Source organism: Sminthopsis crassicaudata, chromosome 4 (assembly GCF_048593235.1).
Source record: "Sminthopsis crassicaudata isolate SCR6 chromosome 4, ASM4859323v1, whole genome shotgun sequence".
NCBI lineage: Eukaryota > Metazoa > Chordata > Mammalia > Dasyuromorphia > Dasyuridae > Sminthopsis > Sminthopsis crassicaudata.
In genome coordinates, this window is record NC_133620.1 from 334,700,091 (window position 1) to 334,725,919 (window position 25,829).

General features: G+C 40.2%; 1 protein-coding gene across 1 annotated transcript in view; it reads left to right on the forward strand.

The window, feature by feature from the left end:
* Positions 1-25,829, forward strand: part of TTYH2 (tweety family member 2) — an 83,603-nt gene that overhangs the window by 52,126 nt on the left and 5,648 nt on the right. The window contains exons 5-13 of the mRNA XM_074260676.1: positions 7,073-7,168; positions 8,294-8,366; positions 16,592-16,661; positions 17,009-17,064; positions 17,704-17,796; positions 18,515-18,607; positions 19,686-19,828; positions 23,459-23,644; positions 24,571-24,649. Of these exons, the coding sequence (XP_074116777.1) occupies positions 7,073-7,168; positions 8,294-8,366; positions 16,592-16,661; positions 17,009-17,064; positions 17,704-17,796; positions 18,515-18,607; positions 19,686-19,828; positions 23,459-23,644; positions 24,571-24,649 (889 nt within the window). The remainder of the gene's footprint in view (positions 1-7,072; positions 7,169-8,293; positions 8,367-16,591; positions 16,662-17,008; positions 17,065-17,703; positions 17,797-18,514; positions 18,608-19,685; positions 19,829-23,458; positions 23,645-24,570; positions 24,650-25,829) is intronic.

Here is a 25,829-nt window from a genome sequence, read left to right on the forward strand (position 1 = left end):
ATACAGTGGATAGAGAACCCTGTACTTGGAATCAGGAAAACCTGTTCAAATCTGACCTTAGATACTTATTTACTATATGATTCCAGGCAACTCACTTAACTGCTGTCTGCTTCAAGTTTTTCATCTGTAAAATGGGGATAATATTAGCACCTACTTCCCAGGTTTGTTGTTAGGATCAAAAGAGAAATTTATTTTTATTTTTGAGATTTTTGTAAAATACTAAGCACAAAACTTGGCATGTAGTAAGTACTTAATAAATGCTTTATTTGAAAAAAATTAATGTAAGGTGGGTCATTTACTGGCCACTGCTCCTTTACTTCTATTTTTATTTCCTTTAAGATAGGGACATTTGGAATCTTTCTATAAATAAGTTTTAGATTCTGTGGCATGTACATCACTGGTCAATAAGGAAGGTGGGCTAGTCATGTAGTATGAGGAAGAAATAACACATGGATGGCCCAAGTTCTGTATTGATACCCAGAGAATATTAAAAGGACAAGAGGAAGACCATGGCCAAGTGGTTAAATTTTATGAGAAATTTTTATAAGAAGAGTTTTACAAAATGAAGAGATTGTGATCTCCAGCAGTGGGGAAGATACCCATATTGGTTGTGAGATCTATTGAAGCATTTTGAACATATTTCTGTTTGTGAATGGGGAGAGAGAAAAAGGGCTGAATGGGCAAATGGCCATTGTGGAAGCAACATTTTAAAACACATTTAAAATATGAGGAATTGGGGTTAGAATCCAGTCTCAGACATTTACTAACTGAGTGACCCTGGTCAAATTAACTTCTGACTCAGTTTTCTTAACTGTAAAATGGGGATAATAATAGCACTTAGCATACAATTGTTGTTTTACTCAAATAAGGTAAATTCTTAATAAGTCCTTCCTTTTTTCCTTTCTTCCTTCCTTGGTTCCTATTGTGGAAAAAAAAAATTCTGTACTCTGCATTTTAGACAAAATCTTTCAGAGATATTTCTTTTTTTTAAATTAATTTTATAATTATAATTTTTTGACAGTACATATTCATGAATATTTTTTTTACAACATTATCCCTTGTATTCATTTTTCCAAATTTTCCCACTCTCTACTCCCTCCCCTAGATGACAGGCAATCCCATACATATTAAATGTGTTACAGTATATCCTAGATACAATATATGTATGCAAATCCAATTTTCTTGTTGCACGGTAAAAGTAACCTGGGTAAAAAGACAATAGTGTGAACAGTTTACATTCATTTCCCAGTGTTCCTTCTCTGGGTGTAGTTGTTTCTGTCCATCATTGATCAGCTGGAAGTGAGTTGGATCTTCTTTATGTTGAAGATATCCACTTCCATCAGAATACATCTTCATACAGCATTGTTGTTGAAGTGTATAGTGATCTCAGAGATATTTCTTAAGGTACAGACATTCCTAGTTGGAGAAAAGTCCAAAAGGGCAAAGTTCTCCTTGCTAATTGGAATTTCCTCTGACTTAAACAATATCCACTTACAATTTAGAGTGACCTTGAAACAAAAGACAAAATTCCACAGCAAGGTAAAACAATGGTACATATAGTGTGTACACACACACACACACACATACACACACACAAGCCTTTTTGTTCTCAAGGCCTATTTACAACTCTTAAAATTTATTAAAAACCCCCAAGGAGATTTTTGTCATATGTAAGATGGATATTTTATGGGGACCATGTGGGAGATACCTATACACATATACACACACACATACATACATGCATACACATACATATACATCTTCACGCATTATATATACATATATATTTACAGTATTAGAAATTTAAATGTTCTAGTATTACTATGAAAATAACTTTGATGTCATAGACTCCTGAAATGGTCTTAGAGATCCCAAAGGATCTTAGGACCACATTTTGAGAATCTCTGTCATATAGGTTAAGTTGAGTGTTTTTGATTTGCTTAAATTGGTAATATTAATGCTAGTGAACTTATAGAGAAAATGGTTTCCTGAGACCAGTTACTTTCTCTAAAACTACTGCTAAGGATTCTTTTTTCAATCTGGCCAAAGGTGTACAAAAATACATTTCTTTTTATTGGATTAAATAAGAATACATTCCCAATTTTAGCTGGATCACCATAATTGAAACAAGCTAATCCTAGTTTCAGAGAATCAACATTCTTCCTTGGATTCCGCACCCTTCTGGAATTTATTATGTTTCCCATTAAGAAGATCGATGGGGTCTTTGATTTAAGTTAGAGTAGGGATTTCAGCTTTCAGACCACTAATATTTTTTCTTAATGTTTTACGGTAGAATTGAGGTCTTCATTGATGTGGAATATATGGATAATAACGTATATAATATGTAGACTTAGGTCTACATATTTCCACATTTCCCAGTCCCAAAGTCCATCCCCCAGAGACCTGCCAAATCTGTGTTTAGGGTCCATCTTCCTGGTAATCCATCATGGAGGCTATGACAGGAATAACCTAACGCTGAAAAGGGAGACAGAGCCAGAGGCAGTAGTATGCTAGCAATTGGCTTTCCAGGGGGGAAAATATCCTTCATACACTTTGAAGTTTAATCTACATTATTATCACTTTCTAAAGCAATCAAGAAAACAGTAAGTCAACTCTGATTTTGTAACATTTGCCAGTTTCCGAGGAATAAATACTCACACCACAAATTTAACACTTGGCCCTTCTGAGCCAATTATAGATCACTTCAGTACACCCCTCCAAAGAAAAGGGGGAAAAGAAAGAAACTATCAAGATGGAGACTCATTAAGTTCAAGGGCTAGAGACTTTAAAAAGACTGCTTCTAACTCAGGATGAGAGAGAGTTGTCCTTAGTCACAGTAGCCACAGATCACAGTGTGCCCCTATTGAATCCTGCTTGAAGATCCAAGACTGTATCATAAGAAGCTGTTCCTTCAGCTGATGGCCTTCTTTAGCAGTGTGCCTTCCCCTAGCTCATAGAATCATCAGTTTTAGAGTCATCTAATATAACACCCATCCCAACCCCCATGATAAGAAAACTGGTCTCTGGAGACAAAGTAATTTACCCAAATTAAGCTGTTAATAAAGAATAGAGGCAAGATTGAATCCAGGTTCTCTAACTCTGAATCCAGTACCCTTCTTACATCTTCACTTTTCTTAAGCCCAGAACAAGAGATGAAAAGGCCAAATCAGTCTTTATTCATCCTTTCATATCCATTGTCTAAGGCAAGCAAAAACAATCTTCTCCTCTTTAGATAATATCTTATTTATTCACTGTCTTAAATAAGTTACTCAAGTTCATCAACCAACAGGCTCCCACTTTTTTTTCCAACTTATTTGCTACACAATAAGTGGTGCTATAAATATTTTGGAATATATGGGACATTTCTGTTTTAACCTCCTTAAACTCTATATTGGTATCACTGGGTCAAAGAATAGGAATGGTTCATTGACACTGAGAACATAATTCCAAATTCCATTTCAGAGTGTTTGACCCATTCAGAGTTCCCCCAAGATATACTGGCATGCTTGTATTGTATTTCTGTCTTTCATTATCTTTGCCAAATTTGAAACTTCAGTGTTATTTAATTTGCCTTTCACCTTTGGAACATGTTTTCCTATGGCTGTTAGAAGAATTTATTCTTCTAAAAAATCCATTGTCTTCCTGTGTCTGAAGAGATCAAGGAAGGCCTCTAATACATTAGATAGGGTAGATAGGATGAGTTGATTTAGAGCAAATATCCAAATAGATGAAATCAAAGATACATGTTGGTAAAATCTAATTGACTGAATGATTGAATTCTTCCTATAACCATAGACCTGAAAAATACCTCCTGCTCTCTAAATAGTTTATGTTTTGGTCACTTATCCATTTAGTATATTGTAATATATCGCCCCTAGATTTTGGCACAAATTTAACCCAGGGTGCAGAAGTTCCCAAACTTTCTCAGTTCACAGCATCCTTAGCATCTCAGTAAATTTTTTTAAGACACCTGTAGACCGAAAGAAATAACCTAATAGTCTTGCTTATGTAGTGAGATCAAAAAAATATTTTTTCTGAGTAATCTAATCATTTTATTTTATCAAGTTTTTACAAACTTAAATACAAAAGAAAAAAAAAGTTGCCATGTGCATAGCAAAACATGAGAGTATTCAAAATATAAAGCAAGAAATGTCCATTTCAAGAAAACCTATATAATAAATAGTATATATTATGTTCCAAGCTATCTATCTTGGCTTCCTTGTAGATTTTCTTTTGTTCTCTGCTGTACACTTTTTTTATTTTATTCTTTTTCTCCCATTTCTCTTCCTCCTCCTTTCCAAGAAGATAACCATTAAACATGATTATATTATATTATCATACACATATACTCACATATATATTCATACGCATAGGTGAGACCCCAGTATGCTTGTTTATCCTCACTTTCTCTGATCTTCCTTCATAAGTCTGCCAACTTATCATTTCTTACACCACAGCAATATTCCAGTCTTATACTGTATACTTAAATACTGTATACTTAAATAGTCTAAAACTATATTGATTAATATGGCTGACACATGGAGTAGTTTCCCTATTTTTCCTCTTTTGTTTAAATCTATTTTAGTTTTAACTTTGTCTGAGATCATGATTACTACTCTTGCTACCTTAAGTTCCATTCCTGATCTTTATTTTATGTTTGTATCTCTTATTCCTTATTCTTTCTGACTCCTCTGCTTTACTTCTGTCTGCTACTTTACCCTCCTATTAATCTACACCCCCCAAGAATACCTCCCTTATTCTCTCCCCCTACCTTTTCTCCTTATTGTCTTCTTTCTATCTGAATTCAGAAGACTTTTTTTTAGGTAATGCATACACATTTATTTTTTACATATTTTCATATGAATCAGTTCAGGAGACAAAAATCAGAACAAAAAAGAAAAACTATGACAAAGAAATAGGTAAAAATAGTGTGCCTTCATCCACATTAAGTCTTCATAGGTTTCTCTCTGGATGCAGATAGTATTTTCCATTCAAAGTTTATTGGTATTGCCTTGGATCATCGAATTGCTGAGAAGAACCAAGTTTATCATAGTTGATCATCACTCAGTCTTGTTGCTCTGTACAGTGTTTTCCTAATTCTGCTTGCTTCACTCAGCAACAGTTCACATAAACCTCTACTCCAGTCTTTCTTTCGAGCTACTCAATTCTTTTTTTTTTTTTTTGAGTTACACAATTCTTTTTTTTTTTTTTTTTTTTTTTGGTAATTCCTTTATTTGCTTTGTGGACTCCTCAGGAAGTACCACAGTTTGTTTTTTTTTTTTTTTTTTTTATATATATATATATATATATATATATATTTTATAATATTATCCCTTGTATTCATTTTTCCAAATTACCCCCCCTCCCTCTATTCCCTCCCCCCGACGACAGGCAATACCATACATTTTACATGTTGAGTTACACAATTCTTAATGGCAATTTTAAACCTATAGTTTACATTTCCACATGTAAAAAGTTTGTCCTTATTGAAAGAATAAGTTTTAAAAGAACTAGTTTTAGCCTAGGGAAGATTCAAAGGGAGTGTGTGAGTTGTCTTTAAATATTTTAAAGCTGGCTTAGAGAAGGGGGGAGACTAACTTTGTTTTATTTAGTCCTAGAGGGCAGAATCTGGATCAGTGGATAAAAGCAGGAAAAGAGACCAATTTGGGCTTGATATCAGGAAAACAAAACAAAACTTTCTAACAATTAAAACAGTCCAAAAATGACACAAGCGGCTACCTTACATAGAAAGGGCGAGTTCTCCCTCCTTGGTGATCTTTGAGCAAAGGCTGTCAGACACTTCTTAGCTAGATTACACTGGAGATTACGCAAAAGGTCACTGCAGCTCCTTCCATTTCCCAGATTCTGTGGTTCTTTTACTGAAAGATCTCTCAAGTCTGTTCCAGCTTTTCACGTTGGAGTATGCTCAAGGCAACATTGAGCTCCAGCTGCTTCCTTGGATCCAGGATGTGAAGCAAAAGTGCGTCACACTGAGGTCTTCGTTGGGCCTTGGATAGCCAAAGTGGCCTGCAGTCCAAAGAGACACTGGCTGTTTCTAACAATTTGCCATGAGCTCATAGTTAAATACCAGTTCTTGTCCAAACACAAAATTCTCCCTAAATGGCAAAATGTTTGTGACCCTTATCTAATGGAAGGAAATTTAAGAACATCTTGGAGTCCACAAACTAGGCTGCAGCTTGGCCCCCACATGAGCTAAGGATGGTTTTTTGTTGTTGTTGTTGAGTCATTTCAATCATGTCTCAATCTTTTTGACTCCAATTGGGGTTTTCTTGGCAAAGATCTTGGACTGATTTGCCATTTCCTTTTCCAGCTCATTTTACAGATGAGGAAACTGAGGCAAACAAGATTATATAACTTTTCTAGGCTCACTCAGCTAGTAAGTGTCTAAGACCAGATTTGAACTCAGGAAAATGATTCTGCTAGACTTTATTCTTGTTACTTTATCCATCGTACCACTTAGCTGTCCAAGGATGGTTTTTATATATTTAAATAATTATTTTTTCCTGCTATAAATAAATAATTAAATGATTAGATTAATTAAGTTTTAAAAATTAAATATTTAAATAAAATGTGAAAAACCATTCTTAGCTCATAGCCCATTCAAAGCCAGTATTGGTCATCAGCTCTAGCTTGTCCACCAACCCATGAACTAGTTCAATTGCTTTGCTTTAGGGATGCTACAAAGAAAAACTGAGAGCAAGGTAGAAAGTAACTTTCTCAGAATCATACAGCTAGTTAGTTGCACACATCTCAGATCTCCTGACCCCAAGCTTGAGTTCTTCCCACTCCACCTTGATGATAGATTCTCTCCTCCAGAATCATGCTCTGGGCTTTCCCACTAGTTCACGACATGCTGGTTGTTTTACATTTTAAGGAAGGGATTGTGTTTACTCAGTCAGTACTCACTGATTTAACTGTAGATGATGAGTATTTCATTGGTAATGAAAGGGATATGTCAGAAGGTGTCCTGACTATCCTTAGAAATTCAGACTCTGTCTGCGGACCTCATACTTCTCAGTTCTCTGACCATAACTCTCTCCTCCTTTCCCAGGTGGCTCTCTTACCTCTTGCTTTTCATCCTGGACCTGGTTATCTGCCTCATTGCCTGCTTGGGGCTGGCTAAGCACTCGAAGTGTCTCCTAGCTACGTGAGTATCCTTGACCCTAAGAGATATCAGAGTCTCGGATGGGGAGTCCAATAAAATGAGGAGGTGGGAATGGCTGAATGTGTGTGATTACCCCATCCCTATGCCAAGCCCCGACCTGCAGGGAGGATTCACTGATGCTTTTCCCAAAGCTGCCTATTTTCTGACTCGCTGCTTGAGCAAAAATTAAGAATAGAATGTTAACGAGTTGTAATGAACCCAAGAAATCCTCCGAGACCAAATGAGGGCAGTAACTAACTTTGTACCAAACCCCAAGAATAGAATCATCTATTTTGAGCTGAAAGGGGGCAGCTCTTAGGGGTCCAGCCTTTTGTTTTACAGGTAAGGTCCAGAGAGAGAGGGTAGCTTGCTGAGAGATCATGTCGGGTTTTGACAGCTCAGTGAGTTTCTCCGCACAAACACCAGGAGAAAACATGGGCTTTCCCAGTGGCTTCTGGACAGGAGCTCCCTTGTAGCTTCCTCTCCAGCTCACTGTATTAAACAGGAGGGGTGGGATTTGGGGCCCAAGTCCTTTTAATCACAAAAACACTTTTTCCCACTGCAGCCTACTGCTTTGACATTTTCCTGAGTATATGCCCATAGCTAGGCTGTGTCCCTGTATTTGAGGCATCTTATACTAAAGAAACACAGCCACCATTTTCAATGTCTCTTGCTACCTCCAAAACAGATGTGATAGTCTGTGGCTATGGCCAGAGTCCCAGGAGTAAACGAGAGGACAGGAAAGACCCCAACTCTGAGTACTAGTAATTCAACAGCAAGCTGAGAACACCCCAGCCTTTCTGCAGCCCCTTTTCCTAAGAAGAGGGAGCATACTGGGATCTCACTTAGCATAAAATACATAAAATGGCAATGGGAGGAGGCTTCCCCACCAAGGGTGCACTAGAGAGAGCAGGCTCAGCTCAAGCCTGATGGCAGGGGACCCTCAGCCACTGGGTGGTCTTGGGCAAGCCACTTAATTTCTCTGGACCTCCGGTTCTCCCTTTGAAAAAAGAGGGGATCCGGGGAGCCGGAGGCCTGTGACCCTGAAAGCTGAGCAGGACTCAGCCTTCCCCCAGGCTCGCCCAGAGCAGGGAGAAGCCTCTGCTACCTGTGTCCATTTCTCTCCAGGATGCTTTGCTGCGGTGTGCTCACTCTGCTCCTCAGCTGGGCCTCCCTGGCCGCAGACACGGCAGCGGCAGTGGTGAGTCACTGGAGGGCTGCGGGGATGTTTCTGTCATGTGCAGGCTTGAGCTGTCTCTTGTCATTTCCTCTCACTCCCAGAGCTTAGGCCTCTGTACCAGTGAATCAGACTTCTCCAGTGATTCCCTAGACATGGCCTAAGGGGGAAATGAATATGGTGGAAGTCCAAACTCCCTGCCTCTGGGGTCCTGATTGGACCTCTGAGTCAGTCTCCTGTGTCCCTATGGGGAATCCTGGAATATCAGAGCTGGGGGAACTTGAGAGATCAGCAACTCAGTTCCCCCATTTGACAGCTAAGGAAACTGAGCTCCGGAGAAACCAAACTTACCTAAGTTCGCACAGAAAATTAGTGGCAGATCTGGGACTCAAAGGCATGTTTCTTCACTCTGTCCTAGTGATTGCTGATTAAGTTTTGGTGACTTTTAACCCTTGAGACTTAATTGATCCTCTGTTGGCGAGGTGAAAAGAATGACCCACAGCTGTGTGTATAATTGAAGCAATGGGAAAAACACTGGATTGGGCAGACAAAATCCCAGGGACTGGGTTCAGGTCCCAGCTCTCTGCCACTTGTGGGACCTTCGCTTCTCTGGACCTCAGTTTCCTCATCTGTAAAATAAAGAGATTGGACTAGTTGATCTCCTGAGTTCCTTTCAACTCTATACCCATGATCCTACAAAGATGTTCCCCATTTCAAAAAGTAAAGTGAACATCCTTTGTTTTCAGAGACCATCAGTGACATTGTGAGAGTGATGTCACGGTGTCCCATCTCTTACTTGGAGCAGACATCTTTTCCTTGTGGAAGGGGTGGTTGGTGGGCAACTAGGTCTTTCAGGAGTTAGAGCTCTGGCTTTGAGCTCAGTTTCTAGCTTTGTGATGCTGGTGAGTCACCTAACCTCGGTCTTCTTCAGAGTCAGAGGTGAAAAACGTTAATTAGGTACCTATTATGTACACTGTGCTAAGTGCTGGGGGTGAAGAAAAGGCAGAAGATAATCCCTACCTTTAACTCATAAAGTAATAGAAGAAGACAACACCTGAAAAGAAGGTGGGGGTGAGCTCCTTAAATGATGGAGAATCTGGGAGGAGCTCTCCAATAGCTATCCTTCATTTTACTATGTCCAATGACATTATATCCCAGATGCTGTGCTAAAGACTACAAATATTAATTGTTTGAGCAAAACAACAATTCTGTGTACTAGACGCTATTATTATCCCCATTTTACAGTTAAGGAAACTGAGTCAGAAGTTAAGTAATTTGCCCAGGGCTACCTAGTTAGTAAGTGTCTGAAGGCAAGAGGTTCTGAGAACTGTCTGATGCTAAAAATGTCCAATTTGCAATTTAAAAAACTGAGCAGAGCTCTGAGCTAATAACCATTTATTAAAAGGATCTGGATCCTTTTAATGAATGAATGAATGAATGAATGAATGAATGAATGAATGAATGAATCAGAAGTCTTTAGTTTTATAGTGCTGGATATCCAGATGAAACAAATCAAAAAGATGAAACAAAATCAGCTCTTGAGCTGCCGGGAGATCCTGCTGAACCCATGAGCAGACTCATGGGCTGGGCTGGTAAATAGATGTTAAAATATCCACATGTGTTGATGGGCTGGTAGACAGGCAGGCCACAGGCTGGCAAAGAGGTTCATTTGTTGGACAAGTGCTCATGGCCATCTCCCCATGTTGGGCAGTAGAGGGGTGATGAGGAGCAAAGAGGAAGCAAAATACCTAGGGAACTTTCTCTGCAACACTGAGCTTGGTCCTCTAGTTAGTTTCCTGGGATTAAGCAATACACTTCATAACTAGTAAGTGAATTTATAATCTTGTAGTTTAAAATTTGGGACTTATAAGAAAAAGCCTTTTATTTAATTGTCCTTGAATCTAAACCATGTGTTAATGTGGATTTTCTTAAGCTAAAATTAGTTAATTAAGTGTATATTGATAGACAAGTGTAATTCTAATAATTACTAATAATCACTACCCCTATGGAATAATACTAAACTAATTAATACTGGTTGGAATCAAATGGGGATCTAATTAAAATCATCATAATTAAAATTTGGGACCTATTATAAGAAAAAAGTCTTTTATTTAATTATCCCTGAATCTAATCTGTGTGTTAACACGCACTTTCCTATGCTAAAATAAGTTAACTAAGTGTATATTGATAGACAAGTGTAATTCTGATAATTACTAATAATCACTATCCCTATGGAATCACACTAAACTAATCAATACTGGTTGGAACCAAATAGGAGTCGAATTAAAATCACCTATCACTATGAGTTTCAGAATTGATTTCATCTTATAGGTTGATGAGTTTCCTTCGTTTTCTCAGCTATAAAATGGGGATCATAAGAGTACTTCTCTCCCAGGGCTATTGGGAGGTTCAAATAGAATATTGACAAAGCTCTTAGCATAATATCTTATGCTAGGAGATCCTGGTGTAAGGCTTAATAAATGTGTGTTTCCTTCCTCCCAAAATAGTTCCCTTGCACGGTTAGATATTATGATCTATAAACTGAAAATAAAAGTCTGCTGCTTTGAACTGAGCCCCCATCAATGTTATGTCATTCTTGGTATTTGACTTGAGGTAGAATAAAACGGAGCTGGTGATGGTGGTGGTGAACAGCTACACAGTGAATCAAATGAAGGGAAGCAGGGTTGGGGACCAGAAGTGCCTGTTGGATGCCAGCAGAGAACAGGAAGGCTGAGAGGGAGAGAACCAGGCAGCCACTAAAGCAGCAAACTCACAGCTCCCTGACTCTTATTGGCATATTAGTAAATGAAGAAGCGTGAGTGTGAGGGGAATTAGCAAGCTGCCAAGCTGTTCCTCTGTCCTGAAAGCCTGGTACCGGGACTGCCTGTGAGTTACTTGCAGATTCCAGCTTGTACCAGTGTGATTCCCCCCTTTGGGGGGGGGGGAGGAGGAGGCCTTTTCCAATTAGTTCTAAGGAAACAAGTCCTGATTTAATCGCTTGCATTCCTCTGAGAGCTGGAGAGTGAACTAGAGATGCCATTTCCCTAATGAGTTTAGTCAGGCCTTTGTGTAAGAGCTGAGCAGAGAAAGACCAGCTGAATGGGCCTTTGATAGGATTTGAAATACAGATGCATTTAAAAGGAAGTGGTGGGAGGAGGAGATGGGGAGGGGGTGTGATGCTGTCAATGAGTTATTGTGTAAAAGTGCTTTTGTGTTGCCTCCCGAGCTGAAGCCTAACTCTCTCAGCCTAGTTGCTAAAGCAATGTGGCCAGAAGGCTAGCATTGTGTCTTGCACCAGCCCCATGCTCAGTTCTCCCCCACCCTCCACCTCACCAGCAATTACAGTCTGCTATCTAGAATTGAGCCCCCACCAGTGTCATGTCATTCTTGGTATTTGACCTGAGGTCGAATAGTAGAAAGAGCACTGTTCTCGGGAATCAGAAAACCTGACACCTTGAATGCCTTCCTTTCTGTATTTCAGTTTCTGCCAACTGCGAGTATTCTCTATTTACTTGCCTCACTGGATTGTTCTGAAGATTAAAGGAAAGAAAAGTTATGAAAGATTTGTGCATTTCAATTGGAGCAGAATTTGTTTTGCTTGGCTGCACATGTGTATAAGCATTTGTGGTTCTTTTTCCTTTTGCGGGGGGAGAGAAAGTGGATATTTGTTCATTGAAAACATTTAATTGAGGCTAAAATGCCTAAGCTATTCTTAAGGGATAGGGATCAGACCTGTTATTTCATAGGTATGGAGAATAAATGAGAAAACACCTATTTTTCAGTACAGGTTAGCATCCTCCCTGTGTCTTTTAGTCTTAGGTAGAGAGCTTTCTCTAGCATTGAGAGGTTAAGTGGCCTCCCCAGAACCACACAGCCAGCAGATTGTCACGGTGGTCGTAGAACTCGAGTCTTTCTGGCTGCAGTTAGATCTTGGCTTCCATCCTAGAAGAATGGCATTGAAAGTATATATCTTTAGAAATAGGAAGGGTAAATCAAAGAGATTTAGTTTGTAAAACCCTAAAGAAGAAACAAATTGTCATGGAAAAGCCATGTCTACCAGCATTTATTAAGTACCTGCGTGGGCTCAGTTTTCAGGGATACAAAGAAAGGCACAAGCAGTCTCTGCTCTCTAGGAAGATGCTGTTTTCCTAATGAGCTTAGTCAAGTCTCGAGGATGGGTGAGACAACATCACTGACCTGTTGTGAGAGCAATTATTACAAACAAGCATCTACTGAGTAATTGAGCCATCGTCCCAGAGGAAAGGCACTAGCACGTCAGGAAGTTCTGTGTGGCCCCAGAGGAACAGTGGTTTCCTTGCAGGGAGGCAGATCGTGACTCAATGTAAAAATAATAGTAATAATAATATCTTCTTACTAATTAGAACCACAGACAAAAACCTCAGTAACTTTGGCATGTCCCTTCACTGACCATTTTCAGATGGAGACAGAATGCATTTTTGGGGGGCATGAAGTAAAGGGTATTCCTGCTTGGGTACACATTGGTACACTTAGGTACCACCAGCAGCTGACATTTATGAAAACACCCACTATGTGCAGGGCACTGTGGTCAGCATTTTACAATTATTTCATTGAATCTTCACAAAAACCATGGAAGTAGATACTGTTATTATCTTCATTAACAAGTGAGGAAAGTGAGACAGAGGTAAAGTGGCTCGCCCAAAGTCCCAGCGCTAGTCAATGTCCTGACTCTTGGTCTGGCCTTCTATCCGCTGGGCCGCTTTAGCGGTCTTTAGAGCATCTTGTGAGTTCTAGGTTCATAGATCAAGAACTGAAAATAACCTCAAAGGCCTGGGATGCAGCAAGATGGAGTGACTTGCACACAGATGTACTAAGTGGGGGAGGCAGGATTTGGAGCTGTGTCCTCTGGCTCTGGAGGCAAGCTCTTTCCACTACACCCTGCTGCCTTCCAAGAATAAAACGGGTCAAGCAGAATCTCTTCATCTTTTCTCTGTCATAGATCCTGTGGACTCTAGGGAATCCCTTCTCAGAATGTTTTCCTATGCATATAATAAAACAAGGAGCATCACAAAGGAAACCAGTAATACTGAAATAGGAAATAAAATATTTAAGTTTCTGGACCCCAGATTGAGAACCCATATACAAAAGGAGTCTATAACCAGTTAGTTAGACAAATTTGTGTCTTGAAGTAGGAATTTGAGATTATTAGAAGAAATTCCCCATGTGTGGGCTCCTACTTTCTTAGAAATTTTCCAGTTTGGGCTAATTTTCCCATGGGCACCAGCTGTGATCTCACTGCTTTGTCCTCATTAGCAGGAGACGGACATCTGAGGCTTCATGGGGGAGGGGGGAAGGGTGGCAAACCCTGCCCCTTCTATCCCTACTTGCACCCATCCTTGCAGCAGGCAGCATCCTCAGGAAAGGTGGGCAAGGCAGGGATTATCTCTAATGTGGATGACTGCTGAGAAACAGGGTCAGCCTTGAGAGGGCAGAACCAGGTCGAACTGAGAATATCCCAGCTGACAGCTGTGGCCATCAGGCCACTGACCCTGCCCGGATTCTAAAATTCATCCAGAAAGATGACATGTTATTTAAGCAGCTTGATTCTATTATTTCAGGGAAGGGACTTTGTTGGAGGTACTTATTTGAATATTTGCTGGGAAGTGTATAGATAGATAAACATATATAGATGTGCATATATATATGTTATATATATGCATGTTATGTGTACTTGTACTGTATGTATACATAGATTTGACACATAAATGTAAGTGTGTATGTATGTGTTTATATGCATATATTCAATGCAGGTATTTTTTTTTTTTTACTTTTTTTAAAAAGGAAAAAAAAAGGTTCAAAAGAGGAATGGAAACCTTATACTTGATCTGACCTCCTTTTTAAAAATTAGATATATTTTCTTAATTATGTTCTCAATTATTTGTAGTTATGCTATAAAGCACTGTATCTTCCCTCTCCTGCAATATTCTTATTTTTAAATTTAATAGTATTTTATTTTTTCAAGTACAAGCAAAAATAGTTTTCAATATTCACTTTGCAAAACCTTGTGTTCCAAATTTGCTCCCTTTCCCCCAATACAGCAAACAATCCAAAGTAGGTTAAACATATCCAGCAATATTCTGAAAGGCTTGGCTCTGGGTATGTGTGTGAGTGAGTGCAGAATACAGATAGATGGCAGCTATATACAAAATTGAATTGTTGCTGTGCCTCACTGCACTAGTATATGACACCCAGTGCTTCTATAGCAGGACAAAGCATGTGACAGCTAGCCTATTGCACCGGTGGTGATGGGATAGGAGGGATCTTGGCTGGAGAGCATTCAGCTGTGGATAGGAGCTAATTCCCAAGTTGGAATGGGGCCACTGCAATAACAGCACTGGACACAGCAGCTGCAAAAGGTCATAAACAACTCCCTGTGCCCCAAGCACTGTTTGCCTTTATCCTGGAGCCCTTTCCACCCCTAGGCACCAGAGTCACCCTGAACTAGACTTATGGGACCACGCTTCTACAATCAGTGGAATTAATGTATAATGAAAAGATGGAATGATTAGGACCAGGTCCTAGTAGACTGTGCTGTGGCTCTGGAGTGGGGACCTTGCACATCCACTTAACCTCTCCAGGCCTCAGTTTCCCTCTTTGTAAAGTAAGGGGAGTGGTCTGGATGACCTCTGAGGTCCCTTGTTGGCTCTAAATCTGCCAGGACAGGTTCCCCAGAATGCTCGTCTGTGAAGCAGGCTGCCCAAGTATGAGCATCTATCATTTACAAATTACAATTGTAATAGCTGCAGTTTACCCAGCACTTCACAGATATTATTCCCACTTTACAGAAGAACCACCTGTTCAGTGGCCACGTAACTAATAAGTGTCAGGCATTCTCTTTGCCCATGGTCACAGAGTGAGTCAGGGGCCAGCCAGGACCAGATCCTGACCCCTGACACCCACCGGGGAGACACCGCCGGGCTGTGCGTCAAGAAGAATCCTTGATATTCAAGCTTGGACTTGGAGTCGGGGAGACCTGAGTTCACTTACTCAGACACTTACTAGCTGTGTGACCCTGAACATGGCACTTAACTCTGCCTCAGTTTCCTCAATTGCAAAGTGAGGCTCATAATAGCATCTACTTCCAGGGTTGTTGTGAGAATCAAATGAGACAATAACTGTAAAAGCACTTAGCACATTGCCTGGCACACAAGCACAAATGCTCATTTCCTCATCCAATATTTTCTTTCCCTGCATACTACCTTCTCAAAAAGTCCCTTGGCTTTAACATGGGTCCTATTTTGATTTGCCCTTCACAAAGAAGAACTAAAGAAAATAATGAGGTTCTATGTCAGGTGGTGTAGAGAATTTGTTTTAATTAAAATGTGTTCCAATCAATGAAAATCCATCTTCTCTTTCTCCTACCTTCTCCTTCTCGTGCTTGCTAAAGTAAGAAAGAAAAATCAGTCCTGAAGTCAGGAGGGCCTAAATTCAAATCTGGCCTCAGATACCTAACACGTCCTAACTGTGTGACCCTGGGCAAGTCATTTAACCCCAATTGCCCCAGCAAAAAAAAAAAAAAAAAAAAAAGTAATAAATAAAAATAAAATCCCTGTTATAAACATAGATAATAAAACAAAACACATTCCTGCATTGGCCATGTCATATGTATATGTGTGTACCATGGATGTGTATGTTTCATTTTGTTCTCTGAGTCAATCACCTCTCTGTCAGGAGGTAAGTGAGAATGTTTTACCATGAGTCCCGGTAGACAGATTTTAAAAGAAATAAAGAAGACACCCTCCCTGATCCCAGAGGAGAATATAGTTTGGTTGGGTAAGCAGAGTACAGATATAGGAAAATGACTTAGACACAAATCACTGCCATCTCTGCCATATTATTCTCTTGTGGCAGCAGCCAGTGTTTTGTTTTGTGAGTTTTGGACTCTATGATTTTCCCCCTGAAACCTAATTTCCCTCAATCTCTTGATTTATGGAGGGGGGGAGGGAGGAGGAGATGGGATAAAACAGATGGAACAGGAGAGCTGCTCTCAAGTAGAAAGGTTAGATTTGTTTTGTTTGGCATTAAATGGTAGAACTAGTAGCAATGGATGGAAGTTAGAGAAAGGTAGACTTGAGTTTGAAAAAGAGAAAAATGATATATTAGAACCATCCCAAAGGGCAGTGGGATGGTTCAAGAGATAAGAATTCCTTATCATTGCCTGTAGAAACCCCTTTCTGTTAGCTCTGAAATTCTGTCATTCTTTAACACAGGGCACCAGTGACTTCTGTGTAGCTCCGGACAAGTTCATCCTGAATGTCACACAAGGCCAGATAAATACAGGTAAACAAGGTGATGGGATGACTCTCTCAGAATAAAGAAGCCACATTACTTCCAACTAATTTGTGCTGGTAATTACCCTATCCTTCTTTTTTGATGGACCTTTTCCTTCTGGTGGTTTGCTCTCCCAACACCTAGGACAGAGCCTGGTGCATAATACCATGGTTGTTGATTCATTTGCTCTTCTGATCTCCAGAAAGAGCAACCTTAGCCAGGGTAGGTTACTGAAGGGAGGCCATCTGTGTGGATTAGGAGGAAGATCAACTGAGAAACAGAGGAGAGCCATTGGATTGCCAATGGGTGGCTCCTCCCTTGAGACCTTGATCACAGCCGCTGCCTTTGTTTTTCAGAGATAACCCGGTACTACCTGTATTGCAGCCAGGGCCTGAATAGCCCATTCCAACAGGTATGCACATCCTTCCCTGCCCCCTGTTCCTCCATGAGACTACCATTTCCATCAAATCAAATTTACCAACATTTTGGCCAGTAAGAACGTTTGTGTAGTTTCCAGGGCTAGGTTTGCTACCATCTCATTTTTGTCCGTTAGAGAAAGATTTGTTCAGTTTCTTCATCTGTAAGAAGGGAATAACAGTAGCACTAACATCACATGATATCATATGTACAAAGAGGTTTGCTCAGTTTCTTCATTTATAAAGTGGGAATAATAGCACCTACAGTATCACAGAGTATGAGATCATATCTATGAAAGGCTTTGCAAACCTTTACATACAAATGTTATAATTATAGCATACAGTGGTCTGTATGGTATTTTTGTTATCTTTTGGGATAATTTGTGCTGGGAACACAGTGGGTTTTAGGAAGCCTCAGGACTGCGGAGGAAGGGAATCCCAATCGAAGGGATCACGCATGATTAGGGATGCTCTGAAGAACTTGTCCTGAGGGTCACCGTAGGCTTCATGGGGAGAGTCAAGCCATGGGATCTGTAATGGCAGGGTCCCTAGAGTGACCCCATGGGTCCTTGGCTCCTCAGTGTGAGGGAGGATAGCAAACGGCAGCTAATGGCTTGCTTCTCTCTTGGGCTCAGGTACTGACCATCTTCCAGCGATCGTTGACTACGATGCAGATCCAAGTCCTTGGGCTCCTGCAGTTTGCAGTGCCCTTGTTCCCCACAGCAGAGGTGAGGGAGGGAAATGTGCACTGAGCAGGACATCCGGATGGGGAGGCGGGCTGGGAGGATGTGGGGGAGAAGGGTAGTGTTCTTGTCTTTAGTCTGTCTTCTTCCCAGCGAGGGTCATACAGTAGGATGAGGACTGACAAAGACTCTTTGGGCATGACACCAAATCTAGCCTGGAAATACCTCTCACCAAGGCACCAGTTGATATTTTAGAGGTTTTTCAAACCCTTTCTCCCACTCACAATACACTCCTCCCCGTGCCTCCTCAAATGGTTAGGAATGTGAGGATTATTTTAGACTTTGTAGGCAGTTAGAATACTGCCTCTGATGCTGAACTTTCTGTGTGATCTTAGACAAAAAATGCTTTGCCTGTCGGGGCTTCAGTTTCCCCATCTGGAAAATGAGAGTTGGACAGAACGGCCTCCGAGGTCCATTCCAACTCAGACTCAGAGCCTGTGATCCCCTCGTGACCTGCTAGCTGCCTGTAACCCAAAGCATCAAAGAGTCTCCTTCCCCCTCCCTTTCTCTACCTGATCCCTGGAGCCAGATTCTCACTTACAAGGGCCAGAATGGCTTTCCATTATTTTTGAAAAGATGCTGAGAATGTGTAAATGCCTTCTCTGTCCATCCCTCATCCTTGTGGGTTGGCTCCTTCCCCCTGGTTTTAAAAGCTTCTTTGCAAAAGCAAATCCTAAACCTTGTCTCCTTTGTCCCTCTTCAGAAAGATCTGCTTGGGATACAGCTGCTACTGAACTCATCTGAGTCCAGCCTTCACCAGCTGACTGCCATGTTAGACTGCAGAGGACTGCACAAGGTATACTAGCTGGGGAGGGGGAAAGAGGTAGCCCCATAGGACTGAGGACTTCTTAGCATTTTGCCCTAAGCTAGGGACTAATGGAGGGTGGCAGGTGGGGAGCAGTTGCCTTGAGCCCTAGCCTGGGTTTCACCATGAAGGGGCTACAGCTGTAGAGTAAAGGGGGAGGGTGTTGGGGTCTATGAGTCTCCTGAGATTCTTTCCAGCAGCTGGGAGAAAGGGGCTCTGGGTAAATCACTGAAGCCTTCTGTTCCAGGGGGTGATGAGTCACTGCTCCATATTGCAGACACACGATCCCTCGTCTACCCAGCTGTTTTTCCAGGCTTTTATCATCAAAAAGCATTGTTCGAAGACCTGTTTGGACAAAGAAAACTAGTCTGGGAGCTTCCCCACAATAAAAATTCCAGATCCCTATGACTTAAATCAAACCTACATAGTTTTCTGAGACATGTAGACATTAAGTGGCCCCAAGTTCAGGCTCTGTCCACCATATTATACCAATATAGGGAATGAGACCCAGGTTCAAATTTCAGCTCCTCTACGTAGTGCCAATGTGACCCTAAGCAAATCACATAACTTCTAAGGCCCTTGGTTGCCTAGCCTTTAAAAGGAGGAGGTCAGACTAGGTGGTCTTTAAAGTTTCTTCAGGATCTAAATATAAAGCTATGTTCATTATTCAGTCATTTCAGTCATATCTGACCCTTTGAGGTCCCATTTGGGATTTTCTTGGTCAAGATACTAGAGTGGTTGGTCATTTCCTTCTCCAGCCCATTTCTCAGATGAGGAAACTAAGGGAAATAGGATTACATGATTTGCACTGGTGTCTGAGGCCAGATTTAAACTCAGGCAGATGAGCCTTCCCAACCCAAACCAGATACACTATCCTCTGCACCTCCTAGCTGCCCAAAGCATATAAGGCGATAGGAGACAATAAACTGGTCTGTGACTACAAGAAAATATTCGCAGCAGATGTTTACTTCAGAGGGAAAGGGCAGGAATAAGTATTCACCAAGAATGGCACTTCAAGCAGTGTTCACTCTGGAATGAGCTTTCCCTCCATTCTCCCATCCCTTTCCAGGATTACCTTGATGCCCTGATTGGTATTTGCTATGATGGTGTTGAAGGGCTGCTCTACCTCGGCCTCTTCTCCCTCTTGGCTGCCATGGCCTTCTCGACTATGATCTGTGCAGGGCCTCAGGCCTGGAAATATTTGGTTGCCAGGTAGGTTGAATGGAGAGAGAAGAATAGAAGTCTTCTCCTGTTTCTTATTTCTTCAAAGGGATAAGAAGAAATATGGCGATCACTGGGAGTTAAGCAACAAGATCCTTTTCTGTGGTTTTATTTTTTGGTTGGCTTTCTATGGAAGTATCTAGGGAATTTTAGGCACTTTAATGTGGAAAGTTGATGGTGACCCTAGTAAAGTTGAGGAATACTTTTGTTAAAGTCATACCATGATGCTTTAATCTTTGAGCTGCCCTTCCCCTTAGGTTTGAACCCTTGGATGTTCAGCTTTAAAAGCTAATTAGGAAAAACCAGGATAGAGACAGGAAAATAATTGCTAGGAAGCTGAGCAGACAGTATTCCCTAGACAGCTCCTTTTCTGTTACTCCCTTCACTATTCTGTCTTGTGTTACCAGAAACATCTCACAGTATGGAATTAAAGTGGGGAGGAAAAACATGGGGGACAACTACTAGTATCCTCTTATCAATCTCAATTCTCCCTGCTTCCCGCTACTGCACATACTTTCTCTGTCAACCAATCAGGATAATTTCTCTATGCTGAAGAAAATGGAGATGCCAAAATGGAAAGAAAAGAGAACTAAATAATCATTTTTTTATTAGAAATATAGCAAATAAACCTAAAATAAGCACAAAAGAGAAATTATTAAAAATTAGAGGAGAAATAAATTGGAAACAGAACAAATTATAAAATAAAACTAAAAGATGAATCTCTGAAAAGATCACTAAAATTGATAAATCACTATTAATATGATTAAAAATAAGAAAACAGATAATCAAGTCAATAAAATAGCAAATAAGAATAATCAGAATATACTGTGATCAATTGTATGCTAAGAAAACTAAGAACACAAAAGAGAAATGCCTTTAAAGATTAAAAAAAAGAACTAAACTATCCAAAAAACAGTTAGAAATCTAAAACAATTCAATCTCAGAAAAGAAAGAAGATCTGGCTATAAAAGATTACCAAAGGAGCATACTGACCTTGATTTATTCACAGAGAATTCCATCAAACTTTTAAAGAACAGTTAGTACTCATCCTTCACAAATTATTCTCAAAAATTGAGAAAGAAGGCACCCTTCCAGAATCCTTTTATGGGACAAATAAAGAACATCAAAACTAGGAAAGGATGGAACATAGAAAGAAAATTATAGTCCGATATATTATTAATGAATTCCCCCCCCCTCCCCAGGCTGGGGTTAAGTGACTTGCCCAGGGTCACACAGCTAGGAAGTGTTAAGTGTCTGAGATCTGATTTGAACTCGGGTCCTTCTGAATTCAAGTCTGGTGCTCTATCCACTGCGCCACCTAGCTGCCCCTATTAATGAACTTTTACTCAAAAATTTTAAACAAAAACCTATCAAATATACTCTAGCAATTTATTCTAGAAGTCATTCATTATGATCAAATGAGATTTATATCAGGAATGCAAGAATAGTTCAACATCATTAATATAATTAATTAATTAACATAATTAATTTTATTAAATACTAAAGTATCCAAAACCACATAATCATCTCAGTAGACACAGAAAACAAAACAAAACAAACCCCCCCAAAAAAAAAACCTTTGACAAGTACATTTTCAATGCTAAAAATCTAAAAAGTATAGCCATAGAGGGACCTTTTTTAATATCATAAAAAACATCAATCTAAAACCAAAGTCAAATATCAGAAGCAATGGGATTACACTAGAATCTTTTTCAATAAATACAGACATGAAGCAAGGGTGCCCATTCTCCTCATTTATTGATATGGTCCTGGAAATTCTAGCAATGACAATAAGACATGAGAAGAGAATTAAAAGAATAAAGATAATAAGGAGGAGATAAAATTACTTGTTTTCTAATGATATGATAGTTTATTTGGACAATCTTAAAGAATCAGTAAAGATACTAATTGAGATAATAACTTTAAACAAAGCTGCTGGCTACAAAATTAATTCTCAGAAACAAAAAGAATTCCTATATAATACTAGTAAAATAAAAGAAGCAATAATAGAAATAACATTTGAAATAGAAAATAACCATAAAATGCATAAAATATCTGGAGATCTATCCCAAAGCACACACAAAATTTCTATAAATTCAAGTACAAAGTACTTAAAGAAATAAAGAACTTAAGTATCCATTTAAATATTCAGTGCTAATAAAAGTAACAATACAACCAAAATTAATTTACACTTTTAATGCCAAACTAATCAGATTACAAAAGGAATACTTTACAGAATTTGATTGAATAAAAATAACAGAATTCCTTTGGAAAAGCACATCTTAATAGCAAGGAAAAATGGTGTGACAGAAATTAGTCTTAGACTAATTTTATACCATAATCCACAAAACATTCAAAATGGATATATGACTACAATATTAAAGATCATGCTATTAAAAAATTAGAAGAGAAACAGATCATATATTTTTCACATTTATGGCTAAGAAGTGTATTCTTAAGCAAACAAAAGATAAAATAGATAACTGACTACTTGAAGCTGAAAAACTTCTGCTTATAGGATATAATGATGCATATAAGATAAAAAGCAAAGTAGTCAAATGGGAAAAAATTTGTATCTATTTTCTCTGATAAGAGTTTGCTATCTAGGAGATATAAATAATAAACATAGAGATACATATATATAATAGCTATTCCCCAATAGATAAATGATCAAAGAATATAAACAGAGTTTTCAAAAGAACTGTATAGAATTCACAAATACATAAAAGAATGCTTCAAAATCACTAATAATAAGAAAAATGCAAATGAAAACAACCCTGAGATTTTACCCCACACCCTGAATATTGGAAGGGAGGGAAAGGAGAGACAAAAAGGGGCTATAGCACCTGTTAAAAGGTGCATGAAAAATAAGTATACTAATATAACGTTGGTAGAGCTGAGAAATTGTGTGATTACTTTGGAAAGCAATTTGGAATTATATAAAATGACTAAAATGCCCAGATTCTTTGATTCAAAGATGCAGAGAGAAGGCAATAGAGTCAAGAAAGCAATATTCACAGTAATTATAGCAATGTAAATGGAAAGAATGACAGTAGGATGCTTGTGTGGGCGCTAGCTGAAGCAGATGCTCAAATAGAGGTTCTGGAGGAACTGGCCAATGGGAGGCAGAAGCCTGAGGATGGGAAAAAGAAGGCTCCTGTGGCCCAGAAGTGGTCAGAGTAGAACACTCCCTACTTGCAAGATGCTCATAGTCTCATAGGCAGAGAAGGTGTACATAGGAAAATAAAGTTACTGGCTGAGTCCTATTTAGTAATGGTAACATGTGAGAAGTGACAAATGAAGGGCATAAATGCTATTGGTATTTAGAGACAGACCCCTCTGGGCTGGGGTGGTCATGGAGGCTTCAAGGAGGAGGTGGGTCTGGAGTCCTTTGATTTGGATAAACGATGACCAAGAAGTGGGTATTCCAGTTGTGGAGCACAGCACATGTCAAAGACCGGGTTGATTAGGATGGAGAGTTCCTGTTGAGTAGCAGGCAACAAGATTAGCAAGGTGGGTTGGGGACCAGATTGTGGAGGGCCTGGAATGTCAGGCTAAGGAAACGTAGCATGGTTCCTCCCCATCTCTGACACGCTGGGCGTGCTCTGCCTCTTGTTCTAGGGACCGGAGCTACGACGACATCGATGAAGACGATCCTTTCAATCCCCAGGCCCGGCGTATTGCAGCCCACAACCCAACCCGGGGGCAGCTCCGAAGCTTTTGCAGCTACAGCAGCAGCCTGGGCAGTCAGACCAGCCTGCACCCCCCAGCGCAGACGGTCTCCAATGCCCCAGTCTCGGAATACATGTGAGGTTCACTCCCTCTGCATCCCGATCTCTGAACTAGGAAAACAGACCATCATACAAAACCCCTTCCTAGTGCTGTTTGTCTGAGAAGAACCATGCAGCTTCCCTGGGTCTAACTTCCTAGACCAACAGGAACAGAGAAAACGACCCTGCTCTGTACAGTGAAAGCTGCTGGGGCCGGAGATGAGCAGGCCTTGGGTTGGGTGCCAGCTTCTTAAACTGTGGGTCGTAACTCTATGTGGGGTCTTGTAAATGAAAGTGAGGGTTGCAAAAGCATGATTTATCAGTAAAAGTTTGATTTGCATACCTATTTTATATACCCAAAGTTGTGCAAAAATTTCTTAGGCAAAAAGGAATCCTGAGTGGAAAAAATTTAAAAAGCCCTGATTTAGAATCATAAAGACAATATAAGGCTGAATGGAAAGATAAAGGCAATGGACCACTTTTCAGAATAATAATATTTTAAAATGTATAAAATAAAATACATAAGATTGCAAAGGAAATAATTATGTCATAAAAGTTATAATTATCCTGTGAAAATTATACAATTAAATTTTTTTGGTTTTTTTAGTGCCATAGCCCCTGGGTTAGGAAGCCCCAATCCTAGCAAGATCCAGGGAAGGAGACAGAAGTCTCATAGGTGCTCCCTAGCCATTCCTTCTGTCCTTCCACCCTGCCAGTGATCTTTAGGAGCTAAGATATATTGTTTATAGCACAGGTCTCCCCTGGATGATCAAAGGGCGGTGCTGGTTGTTAGGAGGCATTTCAAGATGCAGGCACATGTCTAGGCTGTCACCTGAGCATCTCCCTCCTAAAATGAGCCTCCCTTACAGCCCACCTGTTTTCCTCTCCTCTTTTGTTTTCACCTACCCCCTGCCTTTTAGCTTTCTTGTTCCCTCTCCTAAGCAGTCTCTTCCACCCTTGCAGGAACCAAGCGATGCTCTTTGGTGGGAACCCGCGCTACGAAAACGTGCCGCTGATTGGAAGAGCCTCTCCTCCCCCCACGGTACTTTGGCCTCCTGAAGCTAAGTCTGGCACTGATGCCCCTTTTCCCAAATTCTCCCTCCTCAACAGCCTTTCCTTCCTTGAGAAAGAAGGAGAAGGGGTGGAGATCCCATGCTAGGCTGAGACCACCTGGGAAAGAGTCCAGAATATTCAGGGAAGCCTGGCTAGGGATATTTCCTCAACTAATGAAAGTTGACCCTTTATCTGTAATTTAGATGAAGTTTTGCAGAATTTAATAGAGCAGAAGTGTTCAATGAGCACTAAGATAAACAAGCAACCAGATTAAAAAAAAAATATATATATATATATGTAAAGATACAGTGGAACATAGATAGTAATATGTGGTGTTCTCAGCCTAGGTGCTGTCTACAAGCAAGAGGCCTGGAGGTGGCTCAGTGGAGAGGGTGCTGGGCCCTCAGACCTTCCTAACATCTTGCCCCTGGGCAAGGCACTTAACTCAATCTGCCTCAATCCACTAGAAGAGGAAATGGCAAACTACTCCCCTGTCTTTGCCAAGAGACCCCCATGACAGTTTTGATGTGCTGTGGTTTGTGGGGTGGCAGAAAGTGGGAGGGACTAAAGAATAATGGACCAGTTTCTATTTGAGTCTGGTGCCTCTGTGGTAGAGCATTGTGAAGTTAAGGAATTATGTCCCAGGATGGATTAAAAGCCACAATCCTACAGTATGCTGTTTATAAGAAACATATTTAAAGCAGAGTGATACATACAGAGTAAAGGTAAAAGGCTGGAGCAGAATCTACTGTGCTTCAGTTGAAATTAAAAAAAAAAGCATCCTGATCTCAGATCAAGCAAAAACAAAAATAGATCTAATTAAAAGGAATTATCTCAGGGTCACACAATGTGTGCCAGAGGAAGAGCTTGACATGGGTCTTCCTGGCCATCTCCCTGTCCACAATATCTCTCACTACTGTATTTTTGCAGGTTACAATAATGGACATTTTGGGGGAGACGGAATGAAGGAATGTCAGAGGGTCATAGGATTATGGATTTAGAAATAGAAAAATCTCAAAAACTGTCCAGCCCAACCCCCCCCCAGGAAACTGAGGCACAGAGCAGTCCAGAGGATCATAGATTTAGAGCTGGCAAGGAGCTTAGAGGCCATGCAGTCCAACACTCACCCCCCAACCCCTGCCATTTTTGATGTTCACTTGCGTCCAACT